The sequence below is a fragment of the Mytilus edulis genome, chromosome 13, assembly GCF_963676685.1.
Source record: "Mytilus edulis chromosome 13, xbMytEdul2.2, whole genome shotgun sequence".
Lineage (NCBI taxonomy): Eukaryota > Metazoa > Mollusca > Bivalvia > Mytilida > Mytilidae > Mytilus > Mytilus edulis.
The window spans coordinates 33,701,524-33,718,064 of NC_092356.1; the positions used below are offsets into that span (position 1 = coordinate 33,701,524).

The 16,541-nt window shown below is 31.8% G+C and overlaps 1 protein-coding gene across 2 annotated transcripts in view; it reads left to right on the plus strand.

The window, feature by feature from the left end:
• Nucleotides 1–16,541, plus strand: part of LOC139501780 (uncharacterized) — a 59,014-nt gene that overhangs the window by 12,184 nt on the left and 30,289 nt on the right. For both annotated transcript variants that reach the window (XM_071290930.1, XM_071290929.1), the window contains exons 4-10: nucleotides 858–945; nucleotides 2,398–2,610; nucleotides 5,598–5,769; nucleotides 12,556–12,656; nucleotides 13,732–13,908; nucleotides 14,924–14,976; nucleotides 16,159–16,309. In XM_071290930.1, coding sequence (XP_071147031.1) covers nucleotides 858–945; nucleotides 2,398–2,610; nucleotides 5,598–5,769; nucleotides 12,556–12,656; nucleotides 13,732–13,908; nucleotides 14,924–14,976; nucleotides 16,159–16,309 — 955 coding nt within the window. The remainder of the gene's footprint in view (nucleotides 1–857; nucleotides 946–2,397; nucleotides 2,611–5,597; nucleotides 5,770–12,555; nucleotides 12,657–13,731; nucleotides 13,909–14,923; nucleotides 14,977–16,158; nucleotides 16,310–16,541) is intronic.

A 16,541-nucleotide genomic window follows, 5' to 3' on the forward strand; every position in this document is an offset into this window, starting at 1 on the left:
TATAATCAATGCAGTTACGGTGATCGGTTTAACACCAGTGCTTATACTTATTTAGTATAATGAAATTGATGCGACAGTCATACAAGTGAGAGATTTAGCTAGCTCCAAAACAAGGTTTAATCCTCCATTTGCCACACGACAAAAATGTCTAAACCAAGTCAGGAGTATGACAGTTGTTATTAATTCGTTTGTTGTGCTCGAGCTTCTGATTGTTTCATTAGATAATGGACTTTCCTTTTTGAATTTTCCTCGGAGTTCAGTATTTTTGAGATTTTACTTTTTGTAAACATACGTTATCAATGGCATAACTCACCGGAATGCACGAAGCAAATATAATATACACAATGTACCAATAAAAGAATGCTCGGAATTATTAAAATAAGATCAAAGTCATTAACAACTTATAAAACAATCAATTCTCGACGACGAAAAGGTCAATTAATACACAACCAATAGATAAAGTGTGCAAGCGCCATGAGCAGTCTGAGGGAAGGATAAACTTGTGAAAATAATGAGTTTCATACATTTGTTTTAGTGACACATTTACTGACTCCAATTTTACCTTGATAGATGGAAGACAAATGAACCTAGCGTTTTACTAGCTATATGGTAATATTTGAAATACATTTTAAACAGAGGTAAGAAGATGTGGTATGAGTGCTAATGCGATTTCGCTCCATTCAAGTCACAAATATGTTTACAAACTAAGTTATCAACATTACATGGTTACGCAATTTACATTTTAATTTGTGTAATTGAATTGATGGTTGTACTGATTATTCCACACTCAAATGGATGTATATCATATGTTAAGTCTTGCTATTTAAAGGCTCTTATATGTGTAAAATTCTTGACAGGAAATTCAAGGCGATCTAATTTCTCAAGATGGATCATTTGAATATAGGAAATTCAATGGATACAGAGTTCTGAATGCGTATTATGGAGGTATATTACGTATAGATTACAGGATATACATAACAAACCGTAAAACAGAAAGTAGTGCATTCGGTATTGTATGCCCCATTTATGGGCATTATGTTTTCTGGTCTGTGCGTCCGTTCGTCCGTCTGTCCCGCTTCAGGTTAAAGTTTTTTGTCGATGTAGTTTTTGATGAAGTTGAAGTCCAATCAACTTGAAACTTAGTAAACATGTTCCCTATGATATGATCTTTCTAATTTTAATACCAAATTAGAGATTTTATCCCATTTTCACGGTCCACTGAACATAGAAAATTATAGTACGGATAGGGCATTCGTGTACTTGGGACACATTCTTGTTATACTTCTTTTGATGATAATATTGGTTATACGTGCTCTAACACGTTAAGATTTTTTCTGTTTTCACAGTGCTTATGGTACATGTAACAATTATTATACACAGATTTTGAAAACTCAATTTAATTCCAATCATTCTTATTTAAGTTATAGAATATGTATTTTTGCGGAAAATACGTGAATACAAATATTGCTATGGTAAGAAACATGTTTATCATATTCAAATTTTCAAACTATATTTATTAGTTATACAATTTCTGTAAAAAAATAACAATTTTAATACACATTAAACAACAATGATCGATTATGATAATGACATCAGATAATGGCTTGGATGTCATATACAAAAGTCATATGCATTTTTTCTGTGTTAGTAATTGGATATAGCAAATGCTTTTGCAGTTCTCATTTCTTGGAAATGTTAAGGTTTCGAGTGTTTAATGTACTGGCAAACTTAACAGTATATATAAATGACTCGTCGGTTTATTTGTGCAGTTAAGACAGTCAATTTAACTCACGGGACATATTCATGACACATTTGGGAACTTTTCAATCGATAAATTTAGAAATTGAAAGTTTCAATTGAAGATGAATTGTACATTTTTTATGTCCTTTCGTACATCCTTCATTGTCAATGTTGTACATGGCTCTCACATTTATAGATTTAAATCAAATTAGAAAACGCAACAGTGGTACTGCATTAATTGAAATTAAAAAAAAAATGCAATTTGGGCGATAGCACTGCTGAAATACTGTAAAATCTAGTAGATATAAGAAGATGTGGTATTAGTGACCCAAAGACTCTCCATCCACGTCAGAATTTACAAAGAGTTAAACATTATAGGTCAAAGTACAGCCTTCTACACGGAGCCTTTGCTCACACCAAAACAGCAAGCTGTAAAGGGGGGAAAAGGAATAGGTTAAAAGCATTCAAACAAAACAATGAAACCAACGGTCTAATCTACATAAACAACGATTAAACGTGAACCACATTAACAAACTTAAACCCCTGAACAATAGTTTTCTGACTTAGAACAGGTGCAAACAAATGAAGTGGCTTTACTGTTTAAACAGGCACCACACTTCACCCTAACCTGATGTGTGCATACACGTTTTGTTTCAGAAAAAGTTAAAACAGACCTTCGGGTCATAAGGGAAAAAGGTGATAAGAATAAGGCAAGTGAAGATGAAAGTCTTGGAACCATAGTCGATGTAGATTATAAAGCAGGTGAAGTTAAAGTACAGTGGGACAAAAATGTCCATGAATCGCCGGACACTTTTCGTACAGATAAACATAACCAGTATGAATTGTTATTATTTGATAATGCACAATCAGGTAAGATATAATAAATGCTATGTAAATTACAATCCTAAAACACGATTCCTGATTTCTGAAATAGAACACAAGGCTGAGTTTTAATCTTGCTATCGTCAAGAAATAAAGTTTATCCTGAGTTAGAATTATAAGTTTACAGAACCAATATAAAAAAATGACAACTGAATGAGTTGGAAAAACATTTCCAGTGATGAAAATGTAGTAATCAATTTTATTTGTTTACAGATTTCTATTTTACGAACGTATTTCTATACGTACAGTTGGGTGCAAAATGGAAATTTCTAATGTGTACCCGAGGAAACGGGCGTTTACTCTCTGTCCGTTTAGTCAGAAGTAAACAGCCATTTAATTCAGATTTCACAAGTTTATTTTTACGTGTACTTAAAAGTAAACGGGTGTTTACTACAGATTTCACAAGTATATTTTTACGTGAACTTGAAAGTAAACGGCCGTTTACTTTTCGCGTTAACTGATTGTATAAATTAAGAATTAAATTTCGTGTTCATTTGCATTGTACATTTATTTCGTTAAAACGACTTTATCCCAATATTTTACTTATATATGTTTCAAACAAGGAAAATTCAAAATCACTTTTAATTCAAAATATTAAGTTTTATTAATAAAAAAATATAAGTTCCAATAGCTTTAATGAGTAGCAGATTTTTCTAGAGTTCTTTTCAAAAGTTACATAAACGGAGGGATCTACGTACATACGTACATACATATACAAATATCAATCGAAGGTTATCCAACACATCGGAATTGTATTTTTGTATGATGGGATATAAACATCATGGTTTACGTTGCATCGTTTCCCCTTTTTTAACAGTCTCTTCCTAAATATAACGCTTTGCATTTAATACAGGGATTTTTAATCGCAATTCACCTTGTTTGGCTTGAATTTACATGATTTAAGATTCTGTTTTGCGAAATGTTTAAACATGCTTCTTTTAAACTGAGTCTTACTTTATGTATTGCTGCGTGTAATGAAACAATAAAAAAACACTGAAAATCAGACAGCAACAAAAAGAAACACTGTACTATACTATTACAAGATAATGATTCAGAACAATAACCTACGGGATGGAGCGATGTAAATCATGTTTGAAAAATCAGTTAAAAACGGCTTAACACAGCAGATTAAAAAGAAAACAAAATTAAAGGTCTTTCTTCATCAATTTTCTAAATTATTGATGAGAAGCTACTTCCGGTTTTGTCAAAGTAACTATTTGCGTCCAAACATAGGTTTCTTCATACTGATTAAGAAAAATGTTGCTTTATATAACTGAAATAAAAGAGATAATTTTTGACCAACCATTTTGCACTAGTTCTTTTAGAAATATCTTAAAAAGTGACAGTGAAGTTCATATAACATTGAAAGTAAATAACTAAAATACTTTGGTATGACCTTGACATTTGACCTTGACTTAAATTTCCTTCAAATGAACCAAGGACCTCAAACCAATATACCTAAGGTCGCTATCACTTACAATTCAATACATGCTATACATTTTTATGTTCCTTATGTCAAATACAGAAGGGGCAATAACTCTCATATGACAATTGTGATCCATTCCTTTCGATTTTTTTAAGCTTTGATTTTGCAATTTGATAAGAGACTTTCCGTTTTGAATTTTCCTGGGAGTTCATTTTTTTGTTATTTTACTTTTTTCGTATCGCTTCGTTTAAAATTGGAAAAAATATCCTGAGGATAAAACGAGCAATTTGGTAAAAATAAATGTGTCGCTTTCTTTTACGTTTATGAAGAAGATACACCCACAAGGGAATCAGTTTGTGGGGAGATAACTCCTACAAAGAAAAGAATTCGGATAAGTAGGATCAATTTCAAAGGCGCATATTTTTTTTAATGTCATATACCTAACATCGAAGCGACATCTTGCAAAACAAAATTGATACCCAAGAAATAAAAATGTAGGAAGAAGAAAAAAAAAAAATTAAAACCTGTTGCAAAAGATCTTATGGCTTTATTATTTACCAATCTGAAGAAGCAATAAATTACCTTAAAATAAAACATTTCAGGGACAATAACTCCTAAAAGATGTCACTGGATTGTTTCAGACCCAATGTGTCTTATCTTCATCTCAATAAAACAAACATATTTTAATAGTTCTTGTTATATAACATTAAACATGGAGAAAATACAAAAGCAAGCAAAAGACAACATTCAAAACATGACTTTGACCTTTAACCTTGACCTCATTTTCTAAGATAGGACCCAAACTTCAAATAACAAGACTCTATGTTTATACGGCTTACGGTTTATAAGTAACAACAACTTTACGACAAACTTATTTGATAAAAGTAAATAACTTCTTTAAGATTTCACCGGATTGCTTCGATCCAAATCAGTCCAAAATTATTTAGGATGTTACGAATAAATATGAAAAAGTATTTTGTCGTTATCTCTTTTTTTGGTTATGGAGGAGATACACTAACAAGAAAACTGTTTGGGGAGATAACTTTTACAATAAAAAGTCCTCGCCTTAACAAGATGTGCATGATGAGTTTAAAAGGACAATATCTGTTCAATATAATATCCAAAAAAAGCGACATCTTGCGAAACAACTTTATACTGCAAAAAAGGGTTTGGCGGAAGATATAAATCAGAACAAATACCTATGGTCTTTCCACAGAAAAGTGGAAAGACCTAATAAAAATAATAATAATCAGAAGAAAATCAAAAGGTCTTTCAACGGAAAGGTGGAAAGACCTAATAATAATAATAACCAGAAGAAAATCAATAGAGCTATCCACTGGAAAGTGGGAAGACCTAATAAAATAAAAGAAAATAACTTGTAACTAGCTTTAGTTCAAAGCCAGATATATCTATTGTAAACACATGCTCATCCAACATATTTTCATCGGTGTGTTAAGGTAAGGATTCCTCATAATGTTCATATTTGTAGTGAAGTTCAATGGAATTGGAAAGAAAATAGCAACATATGGTATATGCTTTATTCTAATAGGTGTCAAGCATGAACATTTTTCTTGCGACGACTGTAAGCAGAACCCTTTACTTGGAATTAGATGGAAATGTTTGATATGTGCAGACTATAACCTATGTACCAAGTGTTACATTACCGACCGTCATGACACTGAACATATATTTTACAGACTCATCTGCCCAAATTCAAAAAGGTAACAATTCGAACAAAAGAATAATGCTAATAAGTTTAAAACAGCAAACAATGTACAAATAATAACAGTTTTAGAACTACAAGTCTGTGCATTCTTCTGCCATATCATATCTTTCTTTGTCTAGTTTATTACAATTCCAATGAATAAGGACGAACACGTTAAATGTGTGTATACATTAATCGTATAAAGTTGTTGTCTACAGCACATACCAATCTTACCGGCTCAAAAGGGTTTGATCTAATATATATCTTTTTTTTTGTTTGCTGAATGTAGAATTTTCCATACGTATTATATTCGACTAAAATTTTATGTACTTTTTAATCAAGTCACATAACAAATTTTATCTACTTCCATAAATACCAAAAAGACAATGTTACTAAATCTGACGTCAGTAGATCATCGATGTTCATTTCTCGCAAACCGGTTAGGAATATATATGTAAGACTCTAAAGTGCGATGGTACTCTAAAGTACGATGGTCACGCTTAAGTGCGATGGTCTACGCTAATGTACGATGGTGTCTCACGCTAAAGTGCGATGGTTGGTTGTTCGCTAAAGTACGATGGTCTATCAAGCTAAAGTGCAATGAAACAAACGAGAAAGATTCCAGGGCACTAATGTTAAAAACAAGTCTTTTTTGCAAAATCTATAGTTTACTATGATATAACATATAATGCGATAGGCTTTTACTTTACCGGTAGTCTTATGTGACTGTTTCTAAATTTTGAAGACTGACCACGTAATAATCGCTACGTTGCTAAAAAGGTTATTTAGGTGTCACAAAATACTATATTACCTTTAAATAATTTTTTAACAATTCGGGCTTATTGGATTGATTGTTGGTTGCTCAACGTCCAGTGGCAAATATTTCACGCATGTTCAGGACGATGGGACGGTATTGAATAATTGATGTAGCTTGCCATTTACACTAGTCCAGTCGATTTGTGCAGATTATTGACAAAATTGCTCAGATTGTGGTAAAAGCATGAAATTTGGCATAGTAGTAGTATATGTCATGGACAACATTTTAAGCTATGGACCCAATCTAAAAATGGAAATTGACGGAAAAGGCGGCCATTTTAAAATGGCGGCCGTTTGATCACAATAGATAAATAATAGAAAATCATGAAAATGATATTAGAGAAGATTTTGACATGAAATCTGGTTGACAGAATAACAGTGCTGAATCCAATTGTCTTGTAGAACAAACATTTTGGAAATATTACCCATATTGAATGGCGGCCATCTTGAAAAATCTTTTTTTTTAAGCAAAAATATGTTGTCATTATTCGATATAATAAAACAAAATGCAATGTGAAAGGTACATACATACAAATGTATTTGTTTGAGCTATATAAACAGGACAAAAAAGCTAGCCTATCCCCCTCCCCCGAGTTATTCTTCTGTTTTGTAGCGGGTACAAAAGCATTAAAACGCGGACACGAAGAGGATCATAAAATGAACTATTACTCTGAACGCAATATTTGTGCAACCGCTTGTTCAACATAGAATAACAGAAGAATTTTATTTTATACGTAGAAATAAAGCTAGAAAATATTTGTACACCTGTCGTTTATAATAGTTGGCTGATTACTGGATAATTCGTTTTGTTGATATTGTTCATTTTAAACAACTTTCAAAAACTTTAATTGCAGACTAATGAATTTTATATCATACAAGTAATGTTATAAGAACATCAGCTGCTCAAATGTTCTCAATTGACGTTAAAAATATCTAACAATAAATGAAATGCACATGTTTTGTCAAACCACACTATGTTTATCATATTTTATCACATTGTCCTCCACATTAACATAGATTAGTACAACTTAATACTGCCTTTACACATTCAGTGCATTTCCTTAGTAACCGTGTTCACTTTGACTTATAAGTTAAGCGCTTGCTGCAGGATATTCATATGATATATTCATCACAATTGACAAGGACTGTCATCTGAGGACTTCATATATATTGATTTTTTGGTAGCCATCTTGAATGATGACCATTTTGAAAACATGAATTTCCAATACATCATTATTCGCTAATCTTATTAATTCACTGTTTGCATTCATACTTTTTTACTAATTTATATTGGATATTCACAAAGAGGTCAGATAAGGCATGCACAGGTTTACAAAATTAAGATATCAGTATCAAAATTTCTGTTACCTACACTTTTGCCTAAGTAACTTTTTAAAACAGAAATTACGTAGTATATATAGTTTCTGACCGAAAGATTTTTTTTGGAAAAGATCAAAACTGTAGATTTCGAAAACACTGGAACTAGATATAAGAAAAACATAATGGGCAATTAGATTGGAAGGAATGTGTGAAACGGCAAGAGAGAACATGTAAGGGTTTGCAATGCCAAGCAGATACAAACTGAACAGTCATAGACATTTGAGCTGGCAATCACTCTTTGATGCAAGCATACGAAGATGTTGAGTCTTGAATTGGTTTTCATTTCGCTCAATTCGAAACAGTTGAATGAGGGCTATGGAACTGCAGAGGCACTCCAGAATCACAAAGCAAAATGGCACAAATCATGTCAAACAAATTTTCAGACCTCAAAATATTTCATCAGCAAAAGGGAAAACATACTTCTGATGTTGAAGATAAGTTGCCAATTGAAAGGAAACAATAAGTAACCAGACACTGTAAAGTGTAACTGGATAAAAAAGAACAATGACTGCAATGTATTTTTTTTCTGTGGTGATATATCTGAAGATCTCCATGATACATCGACATTTTCAAATCAACAAAAATAGGACATGACTGTGCACTTTTACTACAAGACATATTCCCCTAGCCAAAGTAAGACCTGGAGATGTCAAATCACTAGTATCATGCTTGATGATTGATGAAACTTGACAACATAGGAAATGGGCAGAATAAAAGACACAGAAAGAAAGCCAGGAATCTTTTACCCTTGGAATTGTGCTTTCCTAAATAATGAAATACATTGATGGCACACGGTCTGGAAAAGTATTGTACCAATCTCCAAGCTTGCAAATCACGCCAAATTGTACAGTAAACGCCTGGAAGATCTTAGAGTTATCATGGAAGGAAGAACTAAAACAACGAAGTTAACAAAATTTGAATGTAGCTGCCATAGGATATCTATAAGCATAAAAGCAAGATAAATTAGTGCTCTTGATTTTCAACAAATGTAATTATGAAGCTCTGAAACAGACCTAATAAATAAAGGGTAAAAATGAAGGCATCACCATAGCAATAGCAGGCAAAATATATATACTTGATACTAAGAATAACTTTCCAGGGACACTCAATAACAGCTGTTGACACGAATCAGGTTAACAGACATACGTTTCCTTACTAAGAGTGATACAGGATAGCCAAACATCAAGACACAGTCCAGAAATATCGTTGAGTGGTAGACAAGACTTACTATTTCTCAGCTATAATAGTTCAATTGTGCAAATCATTGTTGAAAGGATACTACTGCAACTTTTCAGTCCTCGGATAGAGAGTAAGATGTATCAAAGATTGTGGAACTGATTCATTTGGAAAGCCTACATTGAATTTCCCTATAAACCTTTTTATAGTAACAAGCTTAACTCTTCAAACTATTCTAGTTACTTTGACTATGAAGAGGCCTTCATCATCACGACTAAAAGACATGGCCTGTTTCAGAACTTCCCCATCATATTCGTTGAGAATCCGGAGAAAGACGTAACCTTTCATGTATGCTTGCATATCATCTATGTCAGCTAGAATTCCATTTTTTAGAAGTGTTGTATTAATCATTCCTTCCATGACAACTCATATTTACTAAGAACGTTTACTGTACAATTTACCAATATCATCAATTTCAAATATTAAAACAATATATGTTTCAGAGTGTGTGCGTTAGCCATCGCTGTTTTCTATCAATTAGGCGAGCCCCATTCCATGGATAACAGATTCCTAAAAAAAAATTTGTGTCACGAATTCTGTCTAATTGCCCTGTCGCGCAGTTTTAACAAACATTTAGCATGATATCTGCTCCTGAAATATTAATCTCCAGTACTGAGTCTTGCTAAAAGAACAATGGTTAGTAGTTCAAGTGACAGTCACATACTCTATTGTCGATCATAATTGTCGAGGCTTCATGATAGTCAGATACCTCATCACAATGAAAGGAAAAAATCCCTGTAATCTTTTTGTTCCTGTTAATTCATCACAACCGTGGCTGGTTATTTTACTGGTATTTTCAATCCGTGACTCATCTTAGACTTTTTTCGTTTTTCCTAACAAAATATATTTTGATCTTAAGTTTTGCTTTGACAGGATAAGATCTTTTTGCCCTGTAATTCTCCCATTACATGGCCTTCATCAACTTGGAACAGTTGTATGCGTACAAAAAATGACTGATTACAATCTCAAATGTCTATGTCTGCTCTTTTTGTATTTGATTGGCATTGTAAATCCTCATGTGACCTCTCTTGGCGTTACGGAATTCTTTCCAGTCTATTTATTATTTTTTCAGCTCCATTGACGTAAGACCTATGTATTATTCCTTTTCAACATACAGTGGTCTTAACTTATAGTGTATATACACATTTTTTGGTGGTAAAAAACTAACTAAGCCCTACATGCTAAACTGCAATTAAAAGAATTTACGCGTATTTTTAAAAAAAAACATTTATTTGTTAACATATCCATACCTTATTTGAGCACTTGGTGAATATAACCTATATGAAAAGCAACAGTCATATGAATAATGATAAGAAAAACTAGTTGTAAATGCATATAAAACTTAGTATTAATTCAAAAAACAATTTTTGAAAATTTCCAAAATGGCCACCATTCAAGATGGCCACCTAATACTTAAATAGTCCTCAGTTGATACTATTTGTCATAAGATATACGAAAGTTTATCAAAATTGGTAAAGTAATTTATTTTTCTTATTTTTTTAATAATTTTTATTAATTTTTTGGACATGATTTCAAAATGGCCGCCCAGAGCCGCCATTTTGATTTTCTGAATTGGGTCCATAGCTATAAATGTTAGTTATGACCTCAACTAACACTCTGCAAAATTTTATGCTTTTACCACAATCTGAGCAATTGTTTCACAAATCGACTGGACTACACAGCCTATTAATGTAAATACATCCCCTTAAAGTTGTCAGTTGCAAATACAAAAATCGGTCATTATCGGAATGAATAAAATTTATTTGTACAAGCTTTAACATAAATGCGAGAGAAAGGGGTTGTTGTTCGAGCTTTTCTCTTTTTCGTAGCGAGTATTAATACACGTTATATTTTACTACAATGTACACACTGATGTTTTAATGGACAATTTATGATTTACGCTTGAAAACGTGTACTTTTATTTTACCGACGTTTTTACTCTTCAATAAAATCGACTATATTTTAAAGTAAACGTAAACATTAATATGCATCTGTTCGCTTCCATTATTTATTTCATCTTCCGGCATGTTCATTTTTGGTTTGTGTAAACGACTGTTAACGGTATAATCCAACTACGTTTCGGACGTCTATACTTTTGCGAACCATCGCACTTTAGCGTATGGATCGAGGCATCGGACTTTAGCGTAGACAATCGGACTTTAGCGTGACCATCGTACTTTAGCGTCCCGATCACACTTTAGAGTCCTACATATAGAATCAAGGTGATAAACAAATACTGAGTGTATTTCATGAACCATAATAGAAACAAAGCCTGGTGTGTCGAAACGGCAAGCATCGCATGGTATGAACTTATCACTCATACAGGGAATATGTCACACACAAAAAAAGTATAATCACAAAAAACTGACCGAGGAAAATCAAAATCGGAGAATCCATAATCTAAAGGCAAAGAAGAAGCTCAAACACATCACACGTATGGATAACAGATGTCATATTCCTGAATTGGTACTGGCATTGTTTATGTAGAAAATGGTAGATTTAACCTGGTTATATACATTGTATATAGCTAGCTAAACCTCAAACGACAGAATACTAGCAATATACCTGCAAGTGAAAATATTCTATCAGAAGATTCTGCATTGGTATTGCTTCATATGAGGACAAAAACAAGTCGGTCGTCAGTGAACATTATTTATAATCAGCAAAATATAATTCTTTGCTCAAATATCAATCTATCAATCCTACAAACATAACAAATTTGTTGCAGATCGATCGATCCTCCATTCTGACAATATCATATCTGATGAATTAGTAGCGGGAATCAGTTTGTTTGATCACAAATAATATTTGTCATGACCTTAAACTAATAGTTCTATATATATATATATATATATATGTTCCTCGTTATCGTTGTAAAAGCTCCATAAAAAACAATGTAGTGAATTCGTCATTGAGCATGCGAAAAAAGTGTTTAGCTGTATAAGTCAATGGTTTTGACATTTTTGAAAAAAGTAAATATTCTGACTGAATAATATTGATTTTCAGAATCGACATCTGAATGACACTGGTTAAACATAATACACTATTTCGTATTTACTATAGAATGAGTAGTGATAAGAATCTTATCAAATTTTAAGTCAAGCACCTCAACCGACCGGTTATATTTTGTTCTTGATAAAGATCGTTATGCAGTTTGGGTATCAAGTATGAAGATGGACTGTTTTTATCTTCCTTTATTATGTCTACATCAGTCCAAAATATTTTTGTTTTATCTCACATATTTTCAACATAGCCATATAAGGTGAGATGTTTTTTTTAAATCCCATTTGTGTGCGAAAAAAAATATCTAGTTTTGTGTTGTAGCATGAATTTAAGTCACATATATATATATATGTGTAATTTTTTAAAGTGTACAAATGCCTCCACGACCAGACAAAGTAGAATGTGCAAAAGCTGAGAGCGCTGGTATCTTGACATTCTCAACAGTTCAACTCAGAAGTATATCTACAGGTAAATTTCATAGTCATGTTGTTTCATAATGAATGGTATGGTAATTTACAACGAACAATCTTAATATCATTGCTCACTTTTAGAGGTAGGTTTCGTTCCTCTGAAATCGAATGAAGGTACAAACACGTCTATCAATTATTTCCAATAAAATTAAAAAAGGAAAACTACTTCTAAAATAATTCACGAACAGGCTTCTTGTAACATAGTGTGTGATTCCGATGCATAGGTTATCCTGTAAATGAAAAAAAAATGTTTTCCGAAACTCAGACATCGATAGATGTACGGCAGTTGTTAGAATAGGGATATTGATTCAAATCTATTGAAATTACTTTTTAAAGCAATTATATAATTTGGTTTATATAAACGTGTGTAGAAAACGATTATGGAAATACGAACACGGAGTTCATACTGGTGTTTGAAAAAAAACCTAACTAAAAAGCCGATTTCTTTTTAAAAAGGTCAAACTATTCATAAAGGCGTTCATAAAACGTTCGAAAAAATGGGTTCAATTTTACCACTTTGGAATCCTATGTTCAATAATAACATAAACGGTACCAATTTTCCTGCATCAGATGCGCATTTCGACAATACTTGTCTCTTCAATAGTTTCCTAATATTCAGAAAGTGCTATTTTTTAAGGATATAGAAGTTCTCGAATATCATTTCAAGCGAGATATAGCTTCTCCATATGCAAACTCTGCTGAAACGTTTCAATATGAAAATAGAAAGTTCACTATTCGAAACTTTATCTTCCCTTTTGTTGATAAGTTATCACCTGTAAATGTTTTTCTTTGTTTTTCAAGCTCGATTGGATAGATGCATTTAACATAGACATAAAGACAAGACAATTTATTAACAGTAATAAAAAAAAAACACGTTTTAAATTTCATGCGTTCGAAACGATATTTTGAAAAAAAATTCAACTATAATACCCAAAGCTGAATTTTTGAGAGCCAGTTTAATTCCTTGGTAAAACAGATCCTGATATACAAACCAAATGATTTAACATTCCAATTCCAGAAGCAACACTTATTTAACTTGATCTAGTTACAAAACATAGCTATTTCTATTTCAGATTCCAAAAAGAATGGCATCGTAAAATACTACACAAATAATCGGAGTACGGTAGGTGTTCAGTGGAAAGATAAGTTTGAGGGAAACCAACATGATGAGATAAAAATAACAGACTTGGTGTTAAAAGATGGAGGAAAATTTCGATATTATCCTGACCATTTGCCGATATTAGTACAATGTAAGAATTCATTAATATTCTTAACAAATACAAGATTAAAGATATGTGATTGAGTGAATTTTGGCGCCAATTGATGAGTTTAGTTATAATTTATAACTAAATGACTACATATGAAACACAGTAATTAATTGATTCTCAAAGATTAATTACATTGAAATGACAAAATAATGTAAAAGTGTTTGGCTGATTACAAAACATGAATAAAAGTTAGGAAACAAAATCATTTCGATACAAAGAAACATGAGTGTAATTTGCATTTATCTTGTTCTTGTTCAGCAATTTTGCGGATTTTTTTTATCGTAAAATTGATCCTTTCTTCGAAAATCATACTGACGTCATCATGTTTTACTTGACCGTTGTAAGATACATTTTAACAGATGATTACAGATCTGTTTCGATTGTTGCAACTACAGTTTCGTCCTCTTTTCGTTGACGAAACGTCTTTCCTTCATTCAAGAAAAGGAATATATGATTTTTTGTAAATTTAAAATCACTGTAAAATCATTTATATCAAATCCAAACACTTATTTTATGCTGCCTTATAAAATGTCTACATAGCTTACTTATTCAACCATGGGGTTTCAAACTTAATGATTTATTTAATTAGTAAATTTGGTCATGTGGTTGTTGAATTCCTATCAGACATCCAGGCATCACGGCTCAAATTCTGAAATTTATCTTAATTTTTTCCCCCTATTTATTACGGGTCTGGTCTGTAGGTTTCCACAACATAAAACCATACCATACAGCTGAGACATGCGTCCGGGTGTGGGATTTTCCCGCAGGATTAAAGACCCAGTATTGGCCTTCAGCTGTTTACTGCTCATTGGTTGGGTTGTTGTCCCTTAGACATATTCTTCATGTCCATTTTGAAATATACTTGTAATATATTTGGTATAATGTTCTAACCTGATTTAATTATCTTTATTCTTTAAAAATCTAAATATGTATATTTCATGTATTTATATCAAATTTAAAAAATCTAATATTAGGCGTTTAATTTCTTTTATTATAGCCGCAGATGATTATTTTGAAGTTGACGTTCACGATTGCAAACCACATGAAAAGGTATATGGCCGTGTCATTTGTTAAACCTATTATAACCACAAAAATCGGCAAAGGATTGTTTTCAAACAACCGTCAGTAGCATTAAATAGCATATTTAATTTACCTGACGATATCGGGATATCGGTATTTAGTCGGATCTTAACATGTACTTGTGATTTGTTACAAACCGGTATTTTTGAAAATAAACAAACAAATGTCGAAATGTTCAGGACTTAATTAAATCTGTATTTGGGTAAGATGATGCAAGCATACGATTTTTATTGCGTCTTATACTTTGAGAAGCAAATAATATTTTACTACTTTATTAAAATATTGTGTAAAAACGTTAATTATGAGCTATGAAAGTCAAGTGGCTCGAGCATTTTTCTGAGGAAGTTCAAAGAAATATTTTTTTCAGTGGGTTAGCTTTCATAAGTCTTCATTCTCCTATAGATTAACAACTTTTGGTTATATTTATAATTTAGAATCTTAATTGAAGGTGGAGCACGAATGCACAGTTGATTAATTATTTTGATGTGCCATTTGTATTCAAGAGTGACATTCCTATGTATTATGTGCCGATTCGAAAAAAAATTATGCGAGTATTGTCTCCCTTTAATAGGTTCATTATTTTATAATTAAGTAAAGGTTTCTGGTATAATTTTGAATAATTACGAAATGTATCAATTCAATATATTTCAGTTTTTGTTATAAGTGTATCAAAAACATTGCTGTACGAATATGATTTTATAAATTTGAAAGATTTAAAATGATTACATACAAATATAAAGAACCGTTCATCATTTTTGAAGAAGACTATAATGGAAGTCGAATTATTTAAAACCTCTCCATGATAGATTGATTGGGAAATTATCCAGAGTTATCTTATATTAATCACAGAGAGGGACTAGCAAGCAATTTTTAATTGTAGCTTATTTAACGTTAAACTAAATTTCCACTATAAAAGAATGTTACTTTATACAAATATAAGGACTTTGTTAGCTAAATCTACAAATTTTATTAGATATTATGAATTTTGATTACAATAGATTAATATGCTACATTAAAGGCGATAACAGTATGAATGAAAATCATAAAACTTTAAGTTAGTTTCATAAATAATACTGTTCATTTCATGTTGTTTTTTTAATTAAAAAAAAGGATTTAACTAATTTAAAAATAACTGTATAGAATTCTTTGTAGATTGAAGTGCGTATATGGCATAACGTACAGAACATGCAGAAGAAAAAGAAACGGACATTTAAACCTACCTTGTATCTTATATTTGCTAATCCATGGAATGACGACAATGTTAAAAATCTGGAATTAATGGGAGAAATAATAGATTTTGCAAGTCAGTATAAAAGCAAGGTCGTTCAAACTAATAAGACATGTATCAGAAAGGTTTTTGTAAGACGTGAATATTTATAATCTAATGTTGGCATGTACCTATATCAATTATAACTTGAGCTCTGATGAGATATGTAATTTTTTTTATCATAACGATAATGAAATTTCTTGAAATGCAAGATTAAGGTAGCGTATAACGAAATTATATTAAACATCGGACAAGTCGACATCATAAC